This window comes from Pezoporus wallicus, unplaced genomic scaffold (genome assembly GCF_028554395.1).
Source record: "Pezoporus wallicus isolate ANWC-B61680 ecotype Strahan unplaced genomic scaffold, APGP_CSIRO_Pwel_v1 contig_14703, whole genome shotgun sequence".
NCBI lineage: Eukaryota > Metazoa > Chordata > Aves > Psittaciformes > Psittacidae > Pezoporus > Pezoporus wallicus.
The window spans coordinates 1,718,809-1,731,528 of record NW_026635616.1 but is presented as its reverse complement, the minus strand read 5'-3'; the positions used below and the strand labels follow the sequence as shown (position 1 = coordinate 1,731,528).

Sequence of the window (12,720 nt, the reverse complement as noted above, 5' to 3'; positions counted from 1 at the left end):
GATATCAAACCACCTCCGCACATAAGCCAGGCAGATGGTTTTTTGGGTATGCGTCAAATCAGATTCCAGAGGTTGAGTGGAAACAAGGAATGTTTAGCCCGCGGCGCTGGAGGCAATGAAGGGCAGGGGTGGATGCAGATGAACTCACAATGCACCCATCCCAGACACCCTCCGCTGTAATTCCAGCCTCTGTCTCTTCCCATCCATCTCGTACCACTTCAGTACATTCCTCCACACTGGCACCATGAAGAGAAAAGTCACAGGGGAAGGCCAGCGATGTTCAATGAACGTGCTGGCAGTGTCCAGGGAGGCTGGCGATGCACAAGGCATCAAGAGTGGGCCTGTCCTGCACCGCTCAGCCTGGCCTGCCAGCACACACTGGCCGAGACAGCAATCGCAGGGCTGTGGTTATGCTGCTCCTGCCTTGGGGATATCATAGGGATGAGATACATCATTCCCATCTCCGCATGTCTCTCAGTCACCTACATGGGCAGCCTTTATGGGTTTAAAAGGCTGTAAGGCTTTTATATATATGTAATAATCCCAAGCACAAACACAGGGTGGGCAGAGAATGGATTGGGAGCAGCCTTGAGGAGTGAGGCTTGGGGATGTTGGCTGACGAGAAGCTCAACATGACCTGGCAGTGTGCGCTTGCAGCCCAGAAACCACCCGTGTATTGGGCTGCATCAACAGGAGCGTGAGCAGCAGGTCAGAGGAGGTGATCCTGCCCCTCTGCTCTGCTCTGTGAGAGCTCACCTGCAGTCCTGTGTCCAGCCCTGGGGCAGCAGCACAAGAGGGACATGGAGCTGCTGGAATAAGTCCAGAGGAAGCCATGGGGATGCTGTGAGGGCTGGAGCAGCTCTGCTCTGGAGCCAGGCTGAGAGAGCTGGGCTGAGTCAGCCTGGAGAAGAGAAGGCTCCTGAAGAGGAGACCTGAGAGCAGCTCCAGTGCCTAAAGGGGCTGCGGGAAACCTGGAGAGGGGCTTTGGACAAGGGCCTGTAGGGACAGGACAAGGGGAATGGCTTTAACCTGCCCGAGGGGAGACCGAGATGAGCTCTTAGGCAGAAGCTCTTCCCTGTGAGGGTGCTGAGGCACTGGCACAGGGTGCCCAGAGAAGCTGTGGCTGCCCCATCCCTGGCAGTGTTCAAGGCCAGGTTGGACACAGGGCCTTGGAGCAACCTGCTCTACTGTGAGGTGTCCCTGCCCATGGCACTGGGCTTGAACTCTATGAGCTTTAAGGTCCCTTCGAACCCAAACCATTCTAGGATTCTACGCTATGGAATAATTAAATAACTAATTATACACACACATATACAAGGCTGTGTGTTTGTGTATATGTATATACACATACACATACGCATACACGTATATATTGGGCACACATGCACCACTGCACCTTCCCCAGCAACCAGGGCCGCCCAAGCCACTCCCGCCTCCCCGGGGCCGCCTCCCGCTCGTCCCGCTCCTCCCGCCCCTCCCGCCGGGCGGGGCTGTGGCGGCGGCCGCGGTCTCGGAGCCGGAACCGGGTGACCTTGTGCGGCAGAGCGGGGCTGCTGGCGCCGCGGCCGGGGAGGCTGGGTGCGGAGACGGCCGAGATGGTGGAGGACGGCGGCGAGGAGGAGGCGGAGGGGGACAGCGGGGAGATGCCGGCGGCCAGCGCCGTGCTCCCCCTGCAGCGCTGCAACGGCTTCCTACCTGGCAAGGTGGCGGAGGACGGCGGGCGGGCGGGCGGCGGGGAGCGGGCGGAGGCCGAGGCCGAGGCCATGCTGTCGGCGGCGGGGGGCCGCGTGGAGACGCGGCTGTCGCGGCGGCGGCTGGCGGTGCTGGCCGTCTTCAGCAGCTACTCGCTGGTGAACTCCTTCCAGTGGATCCAGTACAGCATCCTTAGCAACGTCTTCGCGGTCTTCTACGGCGTCTCCTTCACGCAGATAGACTGGCTCTCCATGGTCTACATGGTGGTCTACGTGCCGCTGATCCTGCCCGCGACCTGGCTGCTGGACACCCGCGGCCTGCGCCTCACGGCACTGCTGGGTGCCGGCCTCAACGGGCTGGGCGCCTGGCTCAAGTGCGGCAGCCTGGCCCCCGGCCGGTACGCGCTGACCCTGGCAGCCCAGGCTGTCTGCGCCGTGGCACAGGTCTTCATCCTGGGGCTGCCCTCGCGCATCGCATCCGTGTGGTTCGGCCCCACCGAGGTCTCCACCGCCTGCGCCGTGGCTGTGCTGGGCAACCAGGTAGGGGGCGAGGGAGGCTTCCTCCGGAGCTTGGTGACGCCTTGGGTTAAAAATAGGTCGTTAAAGTGGGAGAAAGCATTCCTCAAGAGGTGGTGGTGGAGAGAGGAGAAGTGATGGAGCCCGGGCAATGGAGGTGATGATACCGCCCAGGCTTGCTCTGCAGAGCGCTGGCCGCGTGGCAGTGTATAGCAGCTTGCATGCTTCTGTCGGCTGCCTGGAGTACATCAATTGAGACCCTTTGCAGAAGTCGTCCTGCTCCGCTTTCTCTTCCTCTCGCGTTCAGGATCTTGCCGCTTGCATTTGGCATCATTCAGCTGATTGAATACACCCTTAGCTGGCAGGGGATTGGGTATGTGACCTTTGATGGAGAGCCCCAGTGCCAGCATACTTTAGTTCTTGCTCTTTAAAATATGGCCTGGACTCACTGGTCAATGCTGTGGTGGCTCATGAGGTTTTGTGTAGCGCTGTGAGTTCACATCACTGTGGGGAGCTGACAATGGAGTCACAGGTTTACTCAAGCTCTCATGTCCTGGCCACATTCAGGGAGCTGGAACAGGCGTATGTGAAAACATGGGTGAAGAGATGGTACCTCCCCATAGCCTTGTTCTCCCCCCTGCCACTGTCCCTGCTTGTTTTGTGGCAATAAAACATTAAGATTCCCTTCAGCTTCGCTGGTGTGGGATGAGGTCATAGGTGCAGTTTGATTAAGGTAGCAGGGGGTTGGTTTTTATCATGTGGGTAATTTTATGTTTGTGCACTTTGGATTATTACAGTGGTAATACTGGCGTTGCGTATTTACAGTTAGGGTTGCTCATTAGTTCATGCTTTGCTGTTCAGAGTTTTCCCAATGCTGTCCCAAAACATTTTGGTTTTGCACTGAAGTCTTCAAGTGGACAAGTCAACTGCCCCATTTGGAGTGAACACTTTGAGGGTTGTTGGTTGTTTTAGCAGTTGAGCAGAAATTTTGCATCTGTGCCCTGGAATCAGGTTTGGCAGCTAAATTTCTGCTCTTTCTGACATGCACCAGTTCTCCCAGTAGCAGGAGTTACTGGGGCTTCAGTTCTGCAGTACAGTGCTAGGGATCCTGCTCTGAGTCTGATGCTTCACTCGGATGCAGGGATTGAAGTGATGCAGGACAGCAGCAGGAGTGCAGATAGGAACCGTGAGAAAGCTGCACAAGGAAAATGGGAGCAGAGGTGTGAACAAAAGAAACCTTTGTTATTTCTGGAGCGTATTCCCTTCTGGAAGGATGGATCTTAGTGTGCCAACATGCTTGGCAGCCCTCTGCTAGGGAAACATCTGTGGAGTGCGCTGGCAAAATGTCTTTCACCTTCCTCTGGAAGTCCTGTGCAAGTGATAAAGGCTTATCCTGCAGCTGTGCTATACCCTGCTAGCTCAGAGCTGTGCGTTATGTAGGTCTTAAGATCCCAGTCCTGCTTGTGATCCATAAAGACTGATACGGTGTCAAACGAGAATTTCTGTCCTCAGTTTTTGCTTTATTGAAAAGCCCTCTCAAACTGCATTGTAAGAGTAGTGAAATGACCAATTAGGCAGTGGGAAGTTAGAAGTGATGTTGTCTGTATCCCCCAATGCAGTTCACGTCTGCCTGTGAAATATGTACAATCTCACTGTGCATGTTTCACTGCACAAGGTGAGCTGTGTAACAGTTGCTATAACCAGCTGGTCATGGAATTTCTTTCCATAACCTCAGAGCTAGAGCAAACAGGGCTGATACCAGAATGGAAGGACAATGGAGCTGTCAAAAACCACATCGCTCCTGTTACCTCTTGAGATGCTGATCACTTGCAGTTGAAACACAAATCACTGGGAATGCAGCAGATGTACCTGTCAAGGGTTGTTGGGAATGCTGGATTTCCACAAGTATTTGGCATCTTAAACTGGGCATATCACACTCATTGGAACTCTTGATCCCTCTGGTCTTAACCTCTCTAGGTATAAAAGGGGAGAATGGTATCATTTTACTTTCTTTGAATATTGTGGGTACTGTATTGGCTCTTAACAGTCTTTGGTGCTCTTTTTTTACCTGAAATAAGATTCAGTTTCAGGGTTTTTTTTGTGGGTTTTTTTTGGTTTCTTTTTTCAGTTAAAAAAATTAAAAAAAAAGTTCTAACACTTTAAAATTCAGTTTAGTTTTGGAGGAGCAGCAGGCATAAATTGGAGAATAGTCCAAGGCTGTTGTTCCTTCATGCTTTAGAATGTTTTATATATACACACGAAATCTCAGTCCTTGTTTTTTGTCTCGCCTTCATACAAAATCAGTTGCTGCTTTGGAATTGACTCCAGATACAAACCCACTACTGCTTTATCTTGTGATTTTTTTTCTTTATTTCCTTAGCAATAGTTGCAGATGGAGGTTTTAAGTTTGTGGTCCTTAGTCAGGATGTTCTTTTTCGCTTGCTCTTCTCTGCCCTATCAGCTCTGCAGTAAATCTGGTGTGCCAGTCTTTGTTACTGTGGTGGCAGGATCTGGACATCAAGTGGAGTATTTTTGAGCAAGGAGGGCATTTCTACAAGAGTAGCTTCTGTCATCTCCGGGACTTCAGTTGCAGAATGATTGATACAGATTTATGTGCATGCACTGTGTTTTCCTGAGACAGATTCTTCTGCAGAAAGGCTTGCTTAATGCTTAGCTCTTAAATGTGCTGTATGCTAGGTGTAATTTTGCAGTTTCATTTAGAAATGAAAAGGTTAAAATCTGAGTTATGAAAGACCTGGTTGTGAAATGTCACTGAAAGCAAATGGCTCAGAAAGCATGATGCTAAAGGAACACTTTTCCTTCATAGTTGATTAATTCTTATTATGATATAAACTCTGAATTCTACCTGGTAAGGCTTTCTACTTCTGTAAGTTTTTACTTTCACAGTGAAATGAGTTTTGGTTTTCTTTTCTTGCTTTACAGCTTGGCACTGCAATAGGCTTTTTGTTGCCACCTGTTTTGGTTCCAAATACACCGAATGATATCGATCTAATGGCACATAACATCAGCATCATGTTCTATGGAACAGCGATAGTATCCACGCTTTTGTTCTTCTTAACAGGCGTTGGTAAGTGTTCCTTTATAATTTAGAGGGTGACCGCAGGGAGTGTTTACAACATCACACCTAAAGCATCTGCCTATGCTTAAAACAGCTGCTTATTTTTTCTCCAGTTTACTTTAGTTTGCTTACCTGATGCACCAGGTTTAAATAACAACCAGCTTACTGTTACAGTATGTCTGCTTCACATGATGGGGTGACCTCTCAGAGTATTTAGTTCACTTATTCTTTCTGCTATAAGGCCATTATAATATAATGTGAATTCTCTCTGTTAATCTTACAGTTCAGATACAGAGGTCTAGATGCATTGCAGATGAAGTCTGTCTTTGACCTTATGTGGGGAGCGATCAGACGTGACCAAATCATTAGCACATCTTTTGTGGCTGTGACTTGGTTCTTCCATGAGAAAATCTAGAATATTTGTTTCATGGGAGTGTTACAAAGCACAAGTTAATCTGAAATTCGTCAGACTCAAACACTTCAGAAAGAAAAAGCATAAAGAGGAATCAAAATCGTTCCTTCTTCTCTTTCCCCAGTGTTTGAAGAAAAGCCCAAGTACCCTCCTAGTCAGTCTCAAGCAGTCCTGCAGGCTGTGCCTCCCGAGGATTACTCCTACAAACAGTCAATTATTAACTTGTTCAGAAATATTCCATTTGTACTTCTGCTGATCAGTTATGGTAAGTGGTGCTGTCTGGCTGTAGTCTGGCAGAGCAGTCCAGATGTGTGTGGAAAGTACAATGGGTTTTAGCTGTGGTGGTTTTTAGGGGGGGAGGAAGTGACAACCTTTTAATTACTCAGCAGCCAGTGCTGGAAAATCCATCAGGGTTCAAAATACCATTTGTAGGTCTGGTGAGGAGGTTTTGCCTCTGATGTGAGTCTTAAATACCTGAAGGTACTCTTTAGGATAGCAGATTTACATGTCTACACCTGAAATGACTGAACCTTTTCCTTTGGTACTGCAGGTATTATGACTGGAGCATTTTATTCTGTCTCCACACTATTAAACCAGATGATAGTAACGCATTATGAGGTAAGGTTCTTGGATTTTCTTTGTATTTCTTTTTCTACTGAACATTTGCTGAGGTGATGTGTGTTGTTATGTAGGTGCTGTGTGTGCTCAGACGTTTGGTTTCCTTTGTACCTCCCTGCAGTTTCTTGCACCATGCAGCTATGGGAGTCATAGGAGTATGTGTTTGTGCTTATGACTACCAAGAGGTCTGAACTTGACTCTGAGTGGAAGCAAGTTATTAATGAGCACCATATAAATATTTGTTGAAAGGGAGAAGAAGTGAACGCTGGGAGAATTGGCTTGACACTGGTGGTGGCAGGAATGGTGGGTTCGATTATTTGTGGTTTGTGGCTGGATTACACTAAAACATACAAGTAAGTGTGGGTAGGAATGTGTGGGGTTAGGGGTAGGAGAGTGGTGCAATTGCCTTGGAAAAACACTGCAACCTGAGGACTGAACAGAACCAACGATAAAATGCAGTTAGTCTCTGATATTTAGTAGCAGCCTTGATGGAGACTAGTTTCTTGAGGCAAAAGCTTGACACTGGCTCTTGGCCAAGAGAAATGAGAGAGAAGTATGCAAAGATGTGAAGGGTTTTCCTTGTACTCCTGTCTCTTCAGGAGCGTATGGCTAACAAGGAAGGCATTGTATGTCTTGCATGCAGTGGCCAGGTGGCCCAGTGGGCTCCTTCTCCTAGGAAAGCATAAAAGCTCAAAACCTATTCTGCATTGGTTTGTAAAATGGATGGTTGATGGTGGTCCAATTAGCAAGCGTAATATTTGCTTTAAATTCAGGGAATGACCATGGAGCAGAACTCTGTTCTGGGGTAGGAGCTCCTGGGTCCATTACCCACGGAGTGGTGCCCCCAGGAGTAAGCAGTGCCCTGGAGCACTGCTTGCAGTGGAGTAGCTCTCCTCTGTGACTCTTAGTACGTTATGAGCAGGAGCTCTAGAAACCTAATGGATGTTAATGCTGCATATTGGCTGTGTTTCTGCATGTAGTTTGGCTTATAAATGATATGTGCTTTAATATTTTGGATGACATCCCTTATTCCAGAGTTAATATAAATGGAACTTTGCAATGAGATTTGTTTGGCTTGCCTCTTAGGCTGACTTTTATTGCTAATAGTGTTCGATTTGGCTGCTCGTATATTGATGTATTGTGTAATGGGCAGTGCTGCAGAATGGCCAAGAGGTACAGCATAAGAGAGAACTAAGACAGTCTTAAGGTAATAGTATCTGCTGTGATTGTCCACTCTTTAAGAGTCTGAGTAAGTGTCTTTAGTCTTGAGTAAAGCAGCCATATAACCAAGGCAGTAAAGAGGGGTACATTCTCATTGCATGATGTGTTTTGAGTCAGAATGACATGAAGCAAATTTATAGCTGTAGAATACCAGTTGTTAGAGGATAAGTAGTGTCTCTGTTACCTTTCCATGCTTCAGCAATGTGCTATGACCTTACCTTAACAGTGTTAATTTTTGTTAATTGTTTTCTATTTTGGTTGGGTTACAGACAAACTACTTTGATCATTTACATTCTCTCTTTCATCGGAATGCTGGTATTTACCTTCACCCTGGACCTCGGATACCTTATAGTAGTGTTCGTGACCGGAGGAGTACTTGGGTGAGCATTTAGAGGGCTAGAAGACTTCCTGCAGTTCTCTTCAGAAACAGTATCCAACTGTTTTAACTAAGTGATTCTACTGTATATTCCGTTGCCATCCTCTCTATGCCTGTAGCACACAGTACAGGTAGGGTTTACTAGGGTTTCACCTTCAATTACATCAAAATAAACCTAAAGCAACTCACTTCTCAGAGAATTCCTTTTAACATTTTATGGACCTAACAGCCTGTATGGGGTCAATTTGCTTGGGTCCAGTTCAGAAAGCTCTTTGCAGTAAAGCTGTATCTTTCTGTTGAGAAGTGCATAAGTGATCAGAGTTTAAACTCTGGGAAGGAAGGCTGGCTTCTGTGTGTGTTGGTTTGGATCAAAATTTTGGTAGCCCAAGCAACATGCTGGATGCTTTGTTCACTCAGAAGAGCACCTCTCATAATCTAAAAGCCCCAGAGGGAATAGTGCTGAATCCAGGCACAATGGTCAAGGTAGAGCCAGAAATGTCTTGAGATTTTCACTTTAAAAACCAGTCAGACTTTAGAAACCTCAACTGCATTAAGCCCATCACCGGTGAGTCCTCTCAGCTTCTTCCTCAGCGGGTTCTAGCAGACATTTTAGTGTTCAGCTTCACCTCCTACTGATGGTCCCTTTTTGTCTTCCAGCATGGATGTTTGGCCTGATAAAATGATGTTTGTGGATATCTTCTGTTTGAAATCAATTGGCTTCAGCTACGGAGTGGCTCATGGATGGGTCAGAGAAGGTTGTTTCATATGGGTGGAGTGCAGGTGGTTATGTGAAACAGGACAAATAGGTTAAAATATCTTTGTCTTAAAAAGAGAGATGTGTGTCTAAAATTGTTGGATGAAATTGAGGGAGTGAAGCCAGTGAAGCAAGTAATGAAACGTGTTAGGTCTTGAAAACGGACAGTTTGGGATACCAGCTAATTCATAATACCATGTGTTTATGTCTGACTTCCTTAGCTGTAGTAATAGATGAAGGCCATCCTCTTGCTCTCCTCTTCAATAGGTTCTTCATGACTGGCTATCTCCCACTTGGGTTTGAATTTGCTGTGGAAATTACATACCCAGAGTCTGAAGGCACTTCCTCAGGTCTCCTTAATGCATCAGCACAGGTTGTATCATTTTATTTCTCCAAGTAAAATAATATTCAGGAAGGCCATTCTGCTTGAGTCTAAGGTGGCTTTCATTAGACTTGGCTTCTAAGTCTCTTTTGTGGTGCTGTAGTCAATTTGGTTTCTATAAGATATAACCTTACTTAACTTTGCAAGGTAAAGTGATGGCTCTTTTCTGGGTGATCCTGATGAAGCGACTTCTTTGTTCATAGATATTTGGAATCATCTTCACACTTGTCCAAGGAAAACTCACAACAGACTACAGTCCTCGTGCAGGAAACCTCTTTCTTTGTGCTTGGATCTTTGTGGGCATTATCTTAACGGGTAAGTAGCCAGAAATGTAAGTAATGATTTCTCTTTAATGTAAAAATATGGAAGCTTTTCTGACATAGTGAATTGCTGGGTAGTTTTTAGATGTCCTGGACATCTAGGATTTCAGTACATGGTTTCCTGTCTGGGCTGACAGAAGTTACAACTGCAGGGTTTAGTGGCTGCTGTTTCTTTCTGTTTGCTCTGGTTTTCACTTTAAGTATGTGCTGCATGCAGACCTTTTGTTTTAAGGGTGATGTTGCTAAGGTACAGACAGCCATCTGTCACCCTTTTCTGGAGTCATGTCTTGAATCTGAGGCAGATGCCTATCTGTAGGGTAGGTTAATGCATGTAAACAAATACATACATGGAGACACTTTGCAGTTTTCCAAATGCAAGAAACTCCTGATGTATTCCTGAACAGTACCAGTGACTTACACATGTTGGTACTTAGAAATGTGCTGAACATGCTAAAACCGTCCAGCTTTGCTTGAAGTGCTCGTGGTTGAAAAGCTTTTATTGTCTTTTTCTGCGTGTGCCTTGCGAGGAGCAAGTTCAAGTTGTTGGTAAGTTCCAGATGCAGCAGAGGGAGTACAGGTATTTTGAGTATGTGCTGAAAGCAGCTTTTATGTACTTGCACTGTACAAATGTTTCCCTTGAAATGCATGTCATTGCAAAGTTGTGAACCAGCTTTCTCTTCATTTCCTTGTTACAGCTGTAATAAAATCAGATTTGCGAAGACACAATGTGAATTCAGGGGTAATGAATTTGGATGTGAAAACTGTAAGTGGCGACTCTTCTACCATGATTGTGTTACCATACTTGAATGCTTGGCTTTTGTTGGCATAATAATATTAACAGCAAAAGAGGAATTGCAAAAACTTATACTATGACTGTTTCCATCTGGTTTGGAACAACAGAGCCACATGGGGTGATTCCCTCGGGTATCTGTTTCTCCCCTTAGCTCTGCTGAAAAACCTGGAAGACCTTCTGCTCTGAAGATTTTCCAGGTTTTAGTGCTTGAATCTTGCTTTTTTGATATTTGCAGGTAGCATTGTAAATTGTGAAGCCTTTTTTGAGTATTGGGTTAGGAGCCTGTGTTATAGATGCCCATTTTACTTAAAATGCCTGCAGTCCCTTTAAGTGAAGGCAGTGTCTGATGAACAGAAGTCACGCTGTGGTTTCTCTGCTGTACTGCATGAAGAGCTGGGTCTGTTCTGCAGTTTAAATGAAGGGTGCGCACAGCACTCTTCCTGCTGTTCAGGAGGTCCCAGTCCCATGTTTCAGCAGGTTGTTCAGATGATCACAGTTGCTAGGAGGCGTAAGGCTGGCAGTGGAAACTTTCTCAGTGTTGTGGGATTTTTGGTCATTTGGATCTACCATGAAACAGCTTTTTGGAGTCAGACACTGCAGGATCCTCTCTCACATGTAGGTGTCTTGCATATATTGCAGCTTTTGATTGTCTTTGATCAGGTACACACTGTTAGCGTCTGCATAATGTTCAGAAACTTCTAAGATGGTGCCCTAGGACCTAACTTGAACCTGAAACCTGTGCAGCTGTGTGTACACAGTGTGGCATCCTGTGGCTTTACCAGCCTGGGTAGGGGGCTGTCTTGGGATTGTACATGCTGACTGTAGGCAGTGGTCCATGGCTTGTCTGGTTTCTATTATCACCTAGTGAATTAGCCTAGATTGGCCCACAGCCTCATTTATATTAGCCAGGATATAACAAAAGCCTGGAGTCCTTACCCTGAGATCACCATAAGTAATCGAGAGCTGCCTATGTTGTTAAAGAGCAATAGCATTTTGATACCAAACCTCGATCATTAAGATTCTACTGTATTTAAATGTCATGGAGAAAAAACCTGAAAGTTCATCTCCATATGATAAATATCTATATGTATTAAATGTACAGTTTAGAGTTATACTACAAAACTCAATTCTATGGGGTTTTCAGGGGGGGCTGGTGTTTTGGTTTGGTTTTCTTTCCTTTATAGGGAGAAGGTAAACTGGGGCTTTCTCTAAATGCCCCATTTGGTTACTTAACTACACTGTATGTAGGAATACTGAGTTTGGGAATAGCTTCTGCTGAATAACAGCTTAATTTCAGCTGTGTTCTTTCTTTTTCTCCCTCCTCTCCAGGTACCAGTTGAGAGTCCTGTTGAACCTGAAAACACTGAATTAAAAATTCAATCAGCTTTATAAAAGCTCAAAGAAGGTGGCTTTAGAAACGCACAAGTTTAGTTGGCTACTGAACAATAGTAATTGGTGTAATCACTGGATTTATGTGTTTGAGTAGTAAAATGTGTTTGGTGGTACTGGTGATTGTTGCGTGATGGAAACTAGGAAGATGCTCAGTTCATTTTGCCCATGATGCAGGCAGTTCACTTTTGTATGGAGTATTTATTTTAGCAGGTTTCAGGTTTTGCAGTTTCATTACTAGAGGACTGTGTGAGCACTCTCCAAGCGTCAGGAGACAGGTACACTCAGGATGCATACTTGGAAAAAACCTGGAATTCTGAAGTACAGTCGTCACGAGCAGAAGTAGCTGATCTCTTTCGGTTCAGTCTTTGCCGGTGTGTTTGACAAGGCAGAGCAGGTGGCTCCACAGCTGGAGGATGTTCACAAGTTCCTTTTTTAAATGTATCTGTATTTTTAATATAAGGCAATGGTTCCTTCTGGGAAACTGTCTATAGCACAACGGTGAAAACAAGAGATGACTGCAAACGTGTGTGTTTCAGACTGACATTGCTTTTGCCTTGAAACTTCTCGATGGGTATCAGAAGGCAGATAAAAGAAAATGCCGTCTGACAGATTCATTGTAACATTTCCAGGGAGACTTAGAGAGTCTCCCACTAGGTAAATTGAAGAAAAAAAACATTTCTTATTAAATACAAAGGAGGAGAAAGGCCTTTGTCTCTACTGTGGAGTATTTATAGGCAATGGAACACTACAACACAGGTTGCCTCCACGTTTGAGTGCTTTCTCAGTTAAAGAGCGAGAGGAGTGCGTGTTTACAAAGAGCTGGTGCCTTTACTTTGTAAAGAAGATCCTTGCCTCACCTTGAATTTAATCAGTGCTGCTGAAGAAATTCCACATTGTGTGTTGAACCTTCTCTGAGTGTATCAGAAACCTTGTTCTATCCTTTTGTGCATTTATTTCTCTGTTATGAATCGTTTAATTTGTCTTAGGGATATTTTTGTGCTCGTACAATTTAAATCATGTGCAGTTAAAAGCTGTAAGGATGAGTGAAGGGAAAATAGTGATGTTTCACTTTGAGGAAATATTTGCTGTTGATATCATACATCTTGGTTACAAAAGGAGCCGACTTCATTAACATTTGCCTTGTGTTATTAGATGTATCTGAATTT

The 12,720-nt window shown here is 45.4% G+C and overlaps 1 protein-coding gene across 1 annotated transcript; it reads left to right on the top strand.

Moving 5' to 3' along the window:
• Positions 1-1,502: 1,502 nt before the first annotated feature.
• On the top strand, positions 1,503-12,463 carry FLVCR1 (FLVCR heme transporter 1). The gene is made up of 10 exons (XM_057397055.1): positions 1,503-2,231; positions 5,151-5,295; positions 5,823-5,963; positions 6,249-6,316; positions 6,566-6,669; positions 7,807-7,917; positions 8,935-9,040; positions 9,253-9,364; positions 10,065-10,132; positions 11,492-12,463. The coding sequence occupies exons 1-10, from the start codon at positions 1,596-1,598 to the stop codon at positions 11,552-11,554; spliced, it is 1,554 nt and encodes a 517-aa protein (XP_057253038.1). The 5' UTR covers positions 1,503-1,595; the 3' UTR covers positions 11,555-12,463.
• The last annotated feature ends 257 nt before the right edge of the window (positions 12,464-12,720 follow it).